Source organism: Acanthisitta chloris, unplaced genomic scaffold (assembly GCF_000695815.1).
Source record: "Acanthisitta chloris isolate BGI_N310 unplaced genomic scaffold, ASM69581v1 scaffold7028, whole genome shotgun sequence".
Lineage (NCBI taxonomy): Eukaryota > Metazoa > Chordata > Aves > Passeriformes > Acanthisittidae > Acanthisitta > Acanthisitta chloris.
This window is the reverse complement of record NW_008687660.1, coordinates 56,259-69,389: the sequence shown is the minus strand read 5'-3', so window position 1 is coordinate 69,389 and position 13,131 is coordinate 56,259. Positions and strand designations below refer to the sequence as shown.

Sequence of the window (13,131 nt, the reverse complement as noted above, 5' to 3'; positions counted from 1 at the left end):
CCTGTGCTCAAAGCCTTGAGCAACAGAATTAACAATGAAAGCATTTCTTCCAGGAGTGACAACTTACTTTCACGTTAAAATTCTGACTTTAAACACAATACAGTAACTGTGGCACCTACCAGAACAGTATTATGGCCACTGCAACTGACCTTCCAGAAAACCTCCATGTAGTTTTTCATTAATCCTGCTCCACAAAAGAATCATGAAGACAGAGAATACAAACACTACTGGGTCTTGAGCTTTCTTTCAATCTTTTCTCTTTGCCATCACTTCTCAGAACCACTGGACCTACCTCCTATTCACATGGTATAATTCCTTTATCACTCTCAAAAACTGTTTATCAACTACAAAGACCATTCCTTGAAGTTAGAGAAAAACAATATGATTAAGAGTTACAAGGTATGTCAGATAACTGACTGAAGTATTTCTCACCATGTGTCAGAAATAATTATATAAAAATTCTAAAATTAAATTTCATTCTGTCATCTTCCTCACTGCACAGCACCCAGTACTGTCTAAAAATCTTTAATGTCTGCAATCTACAGACTATAATAATATAAGTACCCACGTTTCATCCATCCAATTCTCTCTTTAAAGTGCTCAGAAAACATTCACTTATTCTTCCATTTCTGACAATTACTGCTATTTTTATTCTTTAGATTAGGACACGAATGAATACCTGCCATTGTGTTGTAATTGCATTAGATGGACATGTTGAATCAGGTGAATCAGTCACTTGTCCCTTTGCCAATTACAATAGGTGCCACAGAAGTTTTCTCCTATTTTAATTTAAATGGCTGCATACTACCAATACAAAAAGCATCTTGTTCTTTGACCTCAGAAAAGCTGAAGTCCTTTAAACTATTGATCAAGAGTGAGGACCCTGCTTGGAGCACAATCTTTTTTAATTATTTTTTTTGCTATGAAATTGAAGGGGAAATTGAGACAAAGTATTTTAATAAACTTAAATCCTGTAGAAACAAATCATAAAGAACCTGATAAACCCAGAAGAAGCATTAAAGTTCAAGAATGATCTCTTCTAGGATCACAAAGATTTTAACTTAGAAATTAGTATAGATTTGAATAGCTAAACATTACTTTATTACGATTTATGTTACAATTTGTAAATCTCTTGCAGTATTTCTGCATATGCTTTAGGATTTGTAAATCTATTATAGGATTTGCAATTCAACATTTCATCTTACAAAGCGAATGAGAGATGTAACTATACCTTATCATAAAGCACTGATTCCTAAATCAGAGCTTCAGAGCTCAGAATTACAGGTCCATTGTATAAATTAGAGGACAAATCCTGAGTCCAGAAACACAAATGTGTTTTGTTTAACATGATGAAATTGCCAGAAATACAAAAAATAAAACTGAAGCTGTAATTTCTGAAAACATTGCTGACCAGACTACTGCTTGTGCCTAAGTGTTTTAAGTATACTTATCTTCTGTGCTTTGATGCGTAGTACTAACAAACAAAATGATGTAAAAAATATGAGTAATGCCTAACAGTTTTGACACCTACTTAAAATCCATGCATTTTTTCCTTGTTTGCATTCTGGTTTGGGATTTCTAAATTTATTTATTAGACAACAGTCAAGCTTCATTTCCTCCAGTATCCTGATGCTCACAAGGTAATGCTCTCCCTTAATCAGGGTGCTGATATTAAAAACAGGGTAAGAGCATGTAAGGGCCTGGCTGATATTAAAAACAGGGTAAGAGCATCTAAGGACCTACAGTTTACAAATCAATTGTAACTACAAAGTAAAATTAATCAAGCACAGTACTAGGTATTTGATACTTATATATATTTTTATATTACTGAATTTCATGCCTTCCACCTTCACCACTTTAAAAAAAACACCAATAACTTCTATTAAATTATCCATATAACCTTTATACAACTCTCCTTACACGAGTCACCTAATGTTAAATCAAGACATATTCCACTCATATTATCATTGCAAAGTCTATATTCTCTCTTTCGGGGCAACTTTTAAAACATTCCTCAAGACAGTCCATGCCAGGTGCTGTACCTCTTTTTTTAGTGCTTTAGCTGCATACACTACACTACTGCCCAGAGAAATATTTCACCTCTTACCAGCAATACTCAAAGGCACATATAATGTAGCAGTTTTGGGAAGGAGCAGAGTAACATACAAGGGAATTAATTCTTAGTTCTACCTCACCTTTATACTTCATTTACTACTACAGTAAGCAAAATGGATTTTATACTATGCAAAAATTACTACTGCCCAAGTTGTAACTGCTGGAGGTTTGACAATGTGTGGTTGAGTTCTCCTTGAGTATGCAAAACCCTGCTGAAAATCGCTTGCAGTCATGGATGAAACCAGGCTTGGCAGAAATCACACAGTGGACTAGTTAAAAGACCACTGATGCCTGGAAATAGAGAAAAAACCCAACAAACCTAGGCATTTTAAAACATGAGTAGGCCAGCTGTTCTAAAATTAGTCTCCTTGTTTTGTTATGAGCATTATACCAGAAAGGAATAGATTGTCACCACGTGTCAGCTTTAGCAGACATCTGCTATAAAAAATAAAATTCCCTCCCAATTAGGCAGCACAAGCTGCTTAATTTGTTCATTACATATTTTGTAAAGGGTGGTCCCTATAGCACAATATTTTAAATAAATATGCAAATCATTATATCATTATTCTAAAAGATCTATGACTTTGAGGAGATTTTAAACAACCCAAGAGGCTTCATGCTTTTTTTTCACTAACTCAATAGACCCACCTGTCAGCTATGTAAAATTACCCTTTAAGAAGTATTGGAAGTTACACAGATTTGGTGCAAATACTTGTCCTAATTGAAATTGAAACAGTTACTAAAGTTTCAAGGATTTATTCAAATCATTCTCACTGTCTGTTTTTGCACATGAAAATCATGTCAGATAACGAAAGCATCTGGCAACAAACTGACTGTTTCTCATTCTGGCATTGTACCCATCACACAGCAAATACTGACTGGCATCACTGCATACAGGACACCTCAAAAGCACTGAAGAAACAAGCTTTGTAAGCTATGGCTGCCTCCTTGTGAGAGACATTCTCCTACATTTATGACATTCTCTTGCACTGCACAGCTGGCCTTTGGCCATCTCTACCCCCAAGTCTTTTTTGCAGTACTATCCGTTTTCCAAAATGAAGCTCCATGTTTTCAGAGAGCAAACAGAGCAATTTAAATTGTTTTTGTAGAGGAAAGGAGAGAACAGATTTGCATGAAAACGGATGCAGTCTCTTACATAAAGGAGCCTCGTAACTTTGTCCCAGCAACAGTAAATTAGTCTAATGCCCCTTAATCAAAAAGTCACTATGTCTCCAGTTATACAGAGAGTACTTAGGCAATTTGTCTACAGTGGTTCATATTTCAGTATTCTGCAGATCAATACTATAAAATATGATAGTACACATTTATGCAATGATAAAGTATTTTCCACACCTCCATTTTAAGATGATTAGGTTTTCTTTTGGGGGAGTTCCTACCTGTCTGAAAGTAGTAAGTGGTGCTATTATCTTTTTTATGCAGCTGCTGGATATGGTAAAACAGTGGGCTGGAACAGCGACCGAGTCAAATTAAAGATGGTTTGGTTTATTCTGGCTTTCAGTATTCAAACCGCACTAGGAAAAAATTCAATTATAAAACTAATTATATCTTTAATTGCTTAAACAATCAGCCAGCTGACTTTATGGTGCTCTTGATACTGTGCAGGTGCACTTGCAGGTGTTTACTGCAATATGTGAGAGTTACATTGCAGTATCCCAACTCGAGCATAGGAGCACTAGGAGGATAAAATACCATGGTGTCACGAGCACTAGGAGGATAAAATACCATGGTCTTAGAGACAAGCACAAACCTATGGGAAAGTTCATCAAGCTTTAGTAGAAAATACAATTTCTTTATATATATATAGGTATATATATAGGTATTATCTGCTTTATCGTCCTGTGAGGGAAATAATAGCTTTTCAAAATCTCCTTTCTGCATACAAAACTACCTTAATGCTTGAAAACTCACCAAATTCAGCCTAAATTCACAAACACTTTCTGCAACCCATCAATTCTTTTAATCGAACTTAAGTCTTCATTGAAAAACTGAAAACAGCCAGTTTTGAATCTAAACTGCTTTAACAGTCTTATTTGGAGGGTATCTTTTAAATTTTGACAAGTATCAATTTTCAGAATGTACAATGTATCATCTGCAATGGAAGAAGGTGGAAATTAAACTCAGCTATTATAAATACAGGAAAAATAAGCCTAGAACACTGAGGTTGTTTTACTGCAATACTATAATCAGAGTTTTGGAGCCTACAAAACGAGGTCCACTCAAAAGGTTGCTACCTACAGTTTTTAAGCCCTTCTGGGTACTCAACCAATAGGCAATACCACTGTTGCTTGCTTGCAGTGGAGAGCTGACAGCACCAATTTGATATTGATCTAAGCAAGTGCTTCAGGTGCAATGGACAAAGAATATGTACAGGCTGCAATTACCAAAACCTGAAAGTGACTGTATTGGTGTGCTATTTCTCTTCATGTTTTTGCTATAAACAGAAATGTCATGGACAAACTCTGTTAAACTTTCCTGCCCATCTGCTAGACATTGCTGGATGAAAAAAATCTCAAGCAACAGTAGATTAATTAGGCTCTGAAAGAAAACAACCCTCATCTGAAAAACAGTGAAGCCACTGGAAAAGGCTGTGAAAGATAGAGGATTAGAGGAAACCACAGTAATGCCAGAGAAGGGTGTTAAGTAGCAAATGACTGGCAACAGAGCAAGTGGTCCATAAAATTGGCCTCTAGCTGACAATCAGTTCAGAGCTTTGCTGGTTCTTAAAATGGATCATAATATATTGCTATGTGAGGAAACACACAACTATCCTCTCCTCTGCCTTTGCAAACTGAAGTAATTCCTTTCCTCATCCATACACATAAATCTGATTAAATATTTCCTCAATATCCTGTCTTGGGTCTCATTTGCTTAACACCATACCCACGTGGAGCCAGGAGTTGTATATGGGAGTGCAAGGGAGACCTCAAAAAACAGCCCCCCATCCCAAATTCTTAGCCTATGCAAAGACAATTGATTTTAACCCCACTGCAGGCACCTCTGTAGTAGCAGATTCCAAGACACTGACTAGACTCACCACCATGCAGTGACATTTGCTGTTTGTGAGCACATAAGAAATTAGTTCACTTGCACAAATTATGTCAAGCCAAAATATCATGTCATTCAAGCTATGGCAGGATTAGTCTCAATCATGACTGCACAAAAGATTTAAATATGCTAAATTCACTTGAAAGTTGAGTAGCTTCAAAAATTTAATCTGGACATCACTTAAAATGCTATTTTTGCTGGATGAGCGCAAAAGTGGCTTCACTGGAGAATGTTCTGTAGTGAGTCAAGGCTGTTTTGGTAGTAGTTTGAAACTTTATGAAATGTTAAAAATAATGAGAAGTCCTCTCCAACTTATAAGACGTCAGGAAGCATTTAGTCAGTATTTTTTCCACTGAACTAATTTTGCAGCAAAGGAAGTGCTGATTTGTTGTTTTCAAATAATCTGGTGTTCACCACTTGTACATTCCACTTCACATTTTGAAATAATTTTCTCTTTGAAACTGAAAAACGTTTTGACCATATGTTTCAGTATGGCATTTACAAGAGTCAAATGATGCAATAATTTCTAACAAACTACTGCAGTACCATTGGCAGTGATTTCTCCTCTCTTCTTCTAATACTCTGATTAATAAAACCACAGTGCTTTCAATTCAAATTTGCTTGTTCCCCCTTGATAAAACTAAAGGTGGCTTATTAGAGGACAAAATAATATATGATAAACAATACAGACATCCACACACTCAAACCTATGAGGTTAAAATATATTGATGTCCAACTAATTCTCTTAGTTTTGAATACATGAAACAACAACTGAAAGCCAAATAGGAGGAAAAAATAAAAACAACAAATCCAAAAAATCCTCAGAGCATGTAACTGATACCCACATAGCAAGTAGTTGCTTTATTACATCCTGCAAAATCTGAAGAGGCAGATCATGGATTCAAATACCTTTTGAACCATTAGTGCTACTGATATTATTGAAAATCTGCTGAAAATATTGCTTATTGTGCTTACTATTCCAAAGCCAGTGTTTTCCAAAGATTTACCCATTGCATTAGCACAGATTTTTCTTCATACAGAAATAACACAGTATATCAGATAGAGCAGTGTTGCTGGTATGGTAAAATGTGTGGGGTTTTTATGGCAACCACTAAAATTATGCCATAAGTACAAAACAAAATTATCAAGACTACATGCAAACATATAGACACCATCACACACACCCCTAAATTATGATGTGGAACTTAAGCATTTTCTTTATCCCCAGTTTCAGTATGTCCCTAAGGAACATAAACCAAAAGAACAATACCCAGAAGCCTGACTGTAGACAGTCTTTTCACATCTAATTATCTTAGTATTTCATTTATCTGATGTTATCAGCAGAAAGTAGAGACAAATTCTGGAAAAAAATTGAAAACATTCCCAGAATAATTTCCACAGCTGCAAAGGCAAGCATTAAAAATATATTCTTGTGGCTGTGTTTTGTTCTTTGAAAGAACAGACAAACCAGGCTGAGGACATCTTGTAAAAAGTCATGATGATTTATAACAAAACATTTTAGAACATATGTTGCATATGCATGGTTAAAACCATTACACAATGTTCTATTTTCTGGCTAACTTCTGCTCAGCTGGTGACTTCAGGGGAGTAAAATATCATGAAGTTAAGGACAGTAAGGAGAAACTCAGATATGAGGCAGGATGCACCTAAATATACAGAATCACAGGGTGGACTAAAAATAAAAGTAGGCACACATTTGCATCACAGCATGTACCTACTTACCCACATTCCAAGCAGTGAAAGTAGATCCCTGTGTTTGCTCTAGAAGAACTGGCTAAGATCAGTTAAAGAATAACTAAAGAAGTAAATGCCACAGGGTTTTGACGATGCATATTTGGTGTTTAACTTTTGTTGAAGAGTGTGGATGGGGAACACTTGGCCAGCTATCAGACACCTACTGAGCCACACTCTCATCCCTCTACTCAACAGGATAGGAGGGAAAATAAGATGGAAAAGGTCATTGATCATGTTAGAGACAGAGAGATCACTTGTCAATTACCATTCTAGGCAAAACAGTGTCAGCAATTGTGAATTAAAAGATATTTGGATAGTGAGAAACTAACCCAAAAGATTAGAACAGCATATTGCCCTTTTCCAGGCTCAGATTCACTCCCCTGCCTGTCCAGCATTGTTGTCCTTTCTTACCTATGCTTTCACAGGCATCACCAACTTCAGTGATTGCCTCAGCTGTAGCCTGCAGTGGATCCACACCTTACCAATTCCTTGCCTTCCTTGTCCCTTCCTCTGAAATCATATTGTATCAGCAATGTTTGAGGAATGCTTATATTAATTCTCCTGCCTGAATAATGTTCCCAATTCACAGATCTAGGGACACCATGCATTTCTCCTGTGTCTTTGATTTTTTTTCACCCAAATTCCTGTAAAATAGCCCTCATGACAATGTGTCAACAATGACCTGAAGCATGGACTATTTCCAAATATACTCTTTTTTCTTACGGTTATAACCTCTGCATAACACTTCTCCAAAACAACATTACACTTGAAACTCCAGCTGATACCATGAGATTGTATTTTACAGCTGTTATATTTCAGCATTTTTGAGCTCATGGTATTTTCTATGATTTCATTTGAATTCTTCAAGAAATAATTTCTATTCCCCCACTGCAGATAGGGATCCTATTATAAGGCACCTTATCTCATGGGCAGGGTTCTTAATGCTTATCATAATGCCACTTTTCTATTTACATACTAAGATTGACAAATAGATTCTATCCATATTTTTGTTTACTGAGCCATTTCCTGTATAGAAGCAAATTTGATTTAAAACAGCTCTGAAATCGAGTGATGGAGAAATCTAATATGTGTCTGCCATACAAATGTAGGTGAAAGGAAGTGCAGCAGTCAAAAAGTCAAAAGGGAAAAAGAAAAGTAGATGGGGAGGTCACTCAAGTTTTATGCTTTTCTTCTAAACTTTATTTTCAGGAAAAGTTTTGCCACATAAGTCTCTTATATCCCTCTCAAGCTTCTTAATCCCGTATGTTTAATTTCAAAAGCAGGAACACAGAATAAAGATTTCTAAAAACTGAAGGACAGTAGTGTTTGGCGATCAGAATCAGGAAGACAGATCTGATGCTCACAAAGGCTCATATGATTGTTTCAGGACTGATATGACACAGAATTAGAAGTGTCTTAGGAACAGAAGAATTAAATTATGGAACAAAGCTGCAGAAACTTTTACATAAGTGCTGTTCACTTCTCCTTCTCATCATTACTTTTTCTCCTTTGTTAAACAGATCAAAAAATCATTCCACTGGTAGGTACTTGGCATCTCAAACCCATCCTCAAGCTATTTCTATACATTCAAAATAATTCATATGCAGAAGTGCAGCATTTAATCTTCATGAAACAGAAAATTTGAGCTGAAATCTCATGAGAAGTCCAAACTTCTCTCTGAACTACTCTATAAATCCTATTTTAAAATGCTGTCAACTTTGAGAAAAGATCTGTAAATGATATCATTTCATGAAGACCTTTTTTCTATGAAAAAAACTGAATCATTCCAGTACTCTGGTACCACAGAGAAAATTGTTTTCAGACTAAAAGTATGTGAGAAACATAGACAGAAGCATGAAAATACAAGTTTCCTACCTTTTAGTCACTGACTACAAGACTAGGTTTGGATCACTCATCTTACTAGGAATTTCCCAGTAAAAGGGAGAATGGTGGTAGGAGCAGTCCCTGAGATTGTGATAGTAACAGTTCTTCTGGCAAAGTGTGTAGCGCAGATGGTGTCAAAGATATGCCAATAACTTAAGCAGGAGCTTCCAATAAAATCTCTTGTAGTGCATGTTACACTCGGTGAATCAAAGTGAAAGGGGCAACCAAAGCTCTTTGGCTCTTTTATTCCACACAGAGGCAGTTTAACTACTGTATATGCAAGCACATCCCTCAGGGAAAAGCCTGTGCTCCAGATGTATTTATGTTTGTCCCAGGCATAAGCTACCTCTAAGCAAGCTGATTCATAGTCTCCAGAGAAGAAAAATCATCATCAGAAACACAGAAATTACTTCCATCTGATCTACCTTCAAGTGACAGAACCATAAAAATGTGTTTCCTCAAGTATTCCTTTGAGCTCTTTCCAGCTCATCATCGCATTCAATGATCAAAATATAAATGGTTTTAGAACATGATAGCCTCCTCCTGCTTATGAACATTGCTCAGAGATTTAAAACCACACACAAGCCACACTAAGGCTTCTACTAGAAACCATCAACGTAGTTATAACGCTGTTCTCAACATAATTAAGCTTCTTTTTCTGAAACTGAGATTGGAATGCACACTGCTGATGACATCATTTACAGACAGAAAACCAACACATAAGGTTTAGACACTGAAGTGGCATCTTCATGTTGGTGTATCTGTTTTAATTAGCTTTACTTTTCATGTAGAGTAAATAAAACATTACAGAGTCAGCCAGACAGATAAGTGACAAACTGTTTTTCAAATAGCTCCATGAAATGAGCAAGAATAAAGCTTGAAGAGTGTTATATTTACCTCTGTAGCTCCCAGGGCACTTTTAAGAACACTGGGTCAGGTACACTAAGACACTGAGAAAATGTGCAATTTCTTTCCCACTGAGCTGTCAAGGCATTCATGCTGTGAATAGCTAACACCCTTCTTTGACAACCAGGCAAATATTTCTATTTTCTGCCATTCTAGTCATGAAGTAGCTCTGTGTTGCCTCAGTTGATTTAGTGCCAATTCAAGTCAGACTTTAGATGTGTGAGCTAGTAACCGGACAAAATATTCTTGACGAAGCCTTGTCACAAACTCATAGACTGCTGCTTAATACATTTCCAAATAGTTAGATAGTAAAAGAGGTTGTAAAGCTGAAAAGGCTGCAGACAAGCAGAACATGCATTCACTGAACTGCCAGAATTTAGATTTTAATAGCTCATACAATCCAAATATGCTGTTGCTGCTATTTATTGTTAACATTGCTTAAAAAAAACCATGTAAAATTACATGAGGCTGTTGTTCCTTGAAACCAATTCTTTATTTCCCTGGAAATCCTTTGAAAATAGATGTATTTAGAGAAGCATAATTGATAACCCAGTCCCTCTGGGCAGAACTGAGGCAAGGCTAAAGGAACACATCCTATTCAAGTGGCAATTGTGCATAGATACTATAAACATTATTTTTTCTTAAATCTTTTCAAATACCAATTTCTGATTACATTGCACTTGCACCTATTGACCAGAAGTTTCCATTACCAATACCATAAAAGTGGAAGGGAGAATGAAGGGAATACGTCTTTTAATGGGGACAGATCCCACAGAACCTGCTCAGGGATCACTGGATTAGTACTTCACAGTTGGATTTTTTTTCCCATAGGATAAGAATAAGCAGGTAGTAATAATGGTTCAGTGTGTGAATACTCAAACACAAAAAGCAATAAAATAAATTATTTAGAGCAAAGATTTTTGCCAAGAGTTTAAAGCATGTTTGAGATTGGAGTCTGTCCTTTAAGCTATGATGCATTACACAGTGTTCCCTTACTCAGAGCTTCTATTTCAGGCAGGATTTGGTTTAGTGATTTAACTCCCATACTTACAATCTACAGAGAATTAAAACGTCCATTAACCGACTATACCTTGAACAGTACTTACCAATACTGGCGTAACCAGGAGTTGATGGATCTCCTCCACTGTTCAAGGAAACCATAAAAGCTTTATCAGCAAGATCTGTAGTCTTTGGTAAGTCACAAGGATCAATGTAAAGAAGAACACCACCAAACCCTGCATCTTCCAACAGAGAAAGCTGAGGGAACAAAGCAATATGGATGATCATCAACACAAACAATGTCAGAACACATTATTTTTTAGTTTTGTTACTGTTTAGGTAGAAGCTTTATCATGCATCATGTTCTCACTACACAATGCTCTGTACAAACCCAATAAAGACAGATGCAGTGCCAAAGTGCTTGTATTATAGCACCAGCAGCAATGAAAAGACAAAATCAAAACCCCCAAAACCTAAATCTAATTCATGTTTCCCAATTCATGGCAAAAACTCTCTTCAAAACCTAATGACAAAAAGAATTCCTATTTTTACATTATATGTAGGACATTTTTGAAACATGGTGCCAACATTCACCACAATTCCATTTGAGATTTGCAACTGCTCCACTTTCATGGGGTGTTGGAGATTATCTTCAGATGAGCTACTGACCATGATTCAGTAATGCACACAAAGAGATACCAGAGGAACCACATTTCTCCCTACTCACTGGACACTTTCTAGACTTACAACCTTAACATACCTCCACACAATATAAATGCCACCTTGAAAATGCCTCAGTTTTGAAACTAATCTCACTAAAACATCTTGAGTTGGTCTTCCATATTTACCATATTATCATCTGTAAGACATTCTTGCTTAATTTATCTCTTCAAGGACATGTGCATAGCACATACTAGATGTTTGCATACATTGACATCAGCCTTGCACAGGATTTCTGGACACAGCTACTCTCCAGTTAAGACAGAAAACAAAAGGAGTTTACTGATTATTCAAAAAAAATAAAATAAAATTTAGAAAAACAGCCTATCTTACCCAAACCTTGGAGTCTGCCTCCAGTCAGACAGACAGCTTTATTTCTGTGTCATAAGACCATCAAAACTTGAGTTGGAACTGGAAATTCTGCTTTCCAAAAATCTATAGATCTGAGGCAGCAAATCAGGCAAAGTTCCCCAAAGTCAAGGACAAAAGCATCCAAGTACAGTAACTTGCAGAAGACTTTTTGACTGGAAAACCTCAGGTTCTCTCCTTCACAGAGAACTGAAAAATAAAGGGATTTTATTCTGAATCAGATGAAATCAAACTGTAATGTGGCAAATACTCCCATGAAATGAGATGACCTTTCTGTGTAATGCTCTGCATATTTGGAATTGGTTGAAGACTACTACAGTGATACAAGGCTGTATTAATTTTTCAGACAGAAGCAATTTGGGTATTTAAGGATTATCTGACTATTCACTATGCTGCTCTACTGATGACTCTCCAAATGGTTCCACATGGTCTGAGGAATTACCACAGGTATATGTTGTTTCTGAAATACACAACTCTGATTCTTTACAAATTCAAGAACTTGTTATTTCACCTCTGTTTCTCAGTTCAATTGTCCTACACCCTCTATATTTTAGACCCTTCATGTTTTTCCTGTGTGTGTGTATACATATCTATATGTAATTTTCAATTTATCTCCTAGTTGCTGATATTAAGGAATATTTATGCACAGTTCTTTGTGGCTTTACAAGTATGTAAATGACATGAATATATGGCATTCAGTTTAAACCTCATAAGCATTTGGTGTTTAGTTCTGCTTTTCTTGACAGCTAAGACAGAAAAAATTTATAAAAATAGCAACCTACTATTTGCCATTTCTATAAGTAAACACATCTAATATTGTGATTTGCTGAGATTTTGACACTCAACTGAATTCAGTTAAACAGAAGCAAGTGAACCTGTGAATTACTTAATCTTACATACCTTATTCAAACAAGCAATCCCTAGATAAAAAAGGAATTCTTTGAGAGAACAGTATTCAGGTGAACGTGAGAGTGAGAGAATGTCACTACCACAGATGCTTAAAAATGTAGAGTTAAAAAGATATTACAGACCTTAAAAGAAATGCAGGAATAGAGATTTCCAAAACGGTAGGCTCATTTATTATCTATTGTTCTGTTTGCAATTCATGTTCATATTCAGATATTGAGCTAGAATTTAGTTGCACAAATAATGGATGGGAAAACTATGGGAGAAGCAGGATAAATCATAGCTAAATGGTGTGATAGCCAGGATTTAAAACAATTGCCTTTTCCTGCATCAATATCTGGTATTTTTTAAATTAATCTCTAGCTTATTTAGCAGCACAGAAGACAGGAAACTTCTGTTTGTGGGGTTGTT

The 13,131-nt window shown here is 36.1% G+C and overlaps 1 protein-coding gene across 1 annotated transcript in view; it reads right to left on the bottom strand.

The window, feature by feature from the left end:
- NAALADL2 (N-acetylated alpha-linked acidic dipeptidase-like 2) overlaps positions 1-13,131 on the bottom strand; it is a gene marked incomplete at its 5' end in the record, with an annotated part of 192,889 nt that overhangs the window by 132,360 nt on the left and 47,398 nt on the right. Inside the window, one exon of the mRNA XM_009080703.1 lies at positions 10,833-10,983. Within this exon, the coding sequence (XP_009078951.1) occupies positions 10,833-10,983 (151 nt within the window). The remainder of the gene's footprint in view (positions 1-10,832; positions 10,984-13,131) is intronic.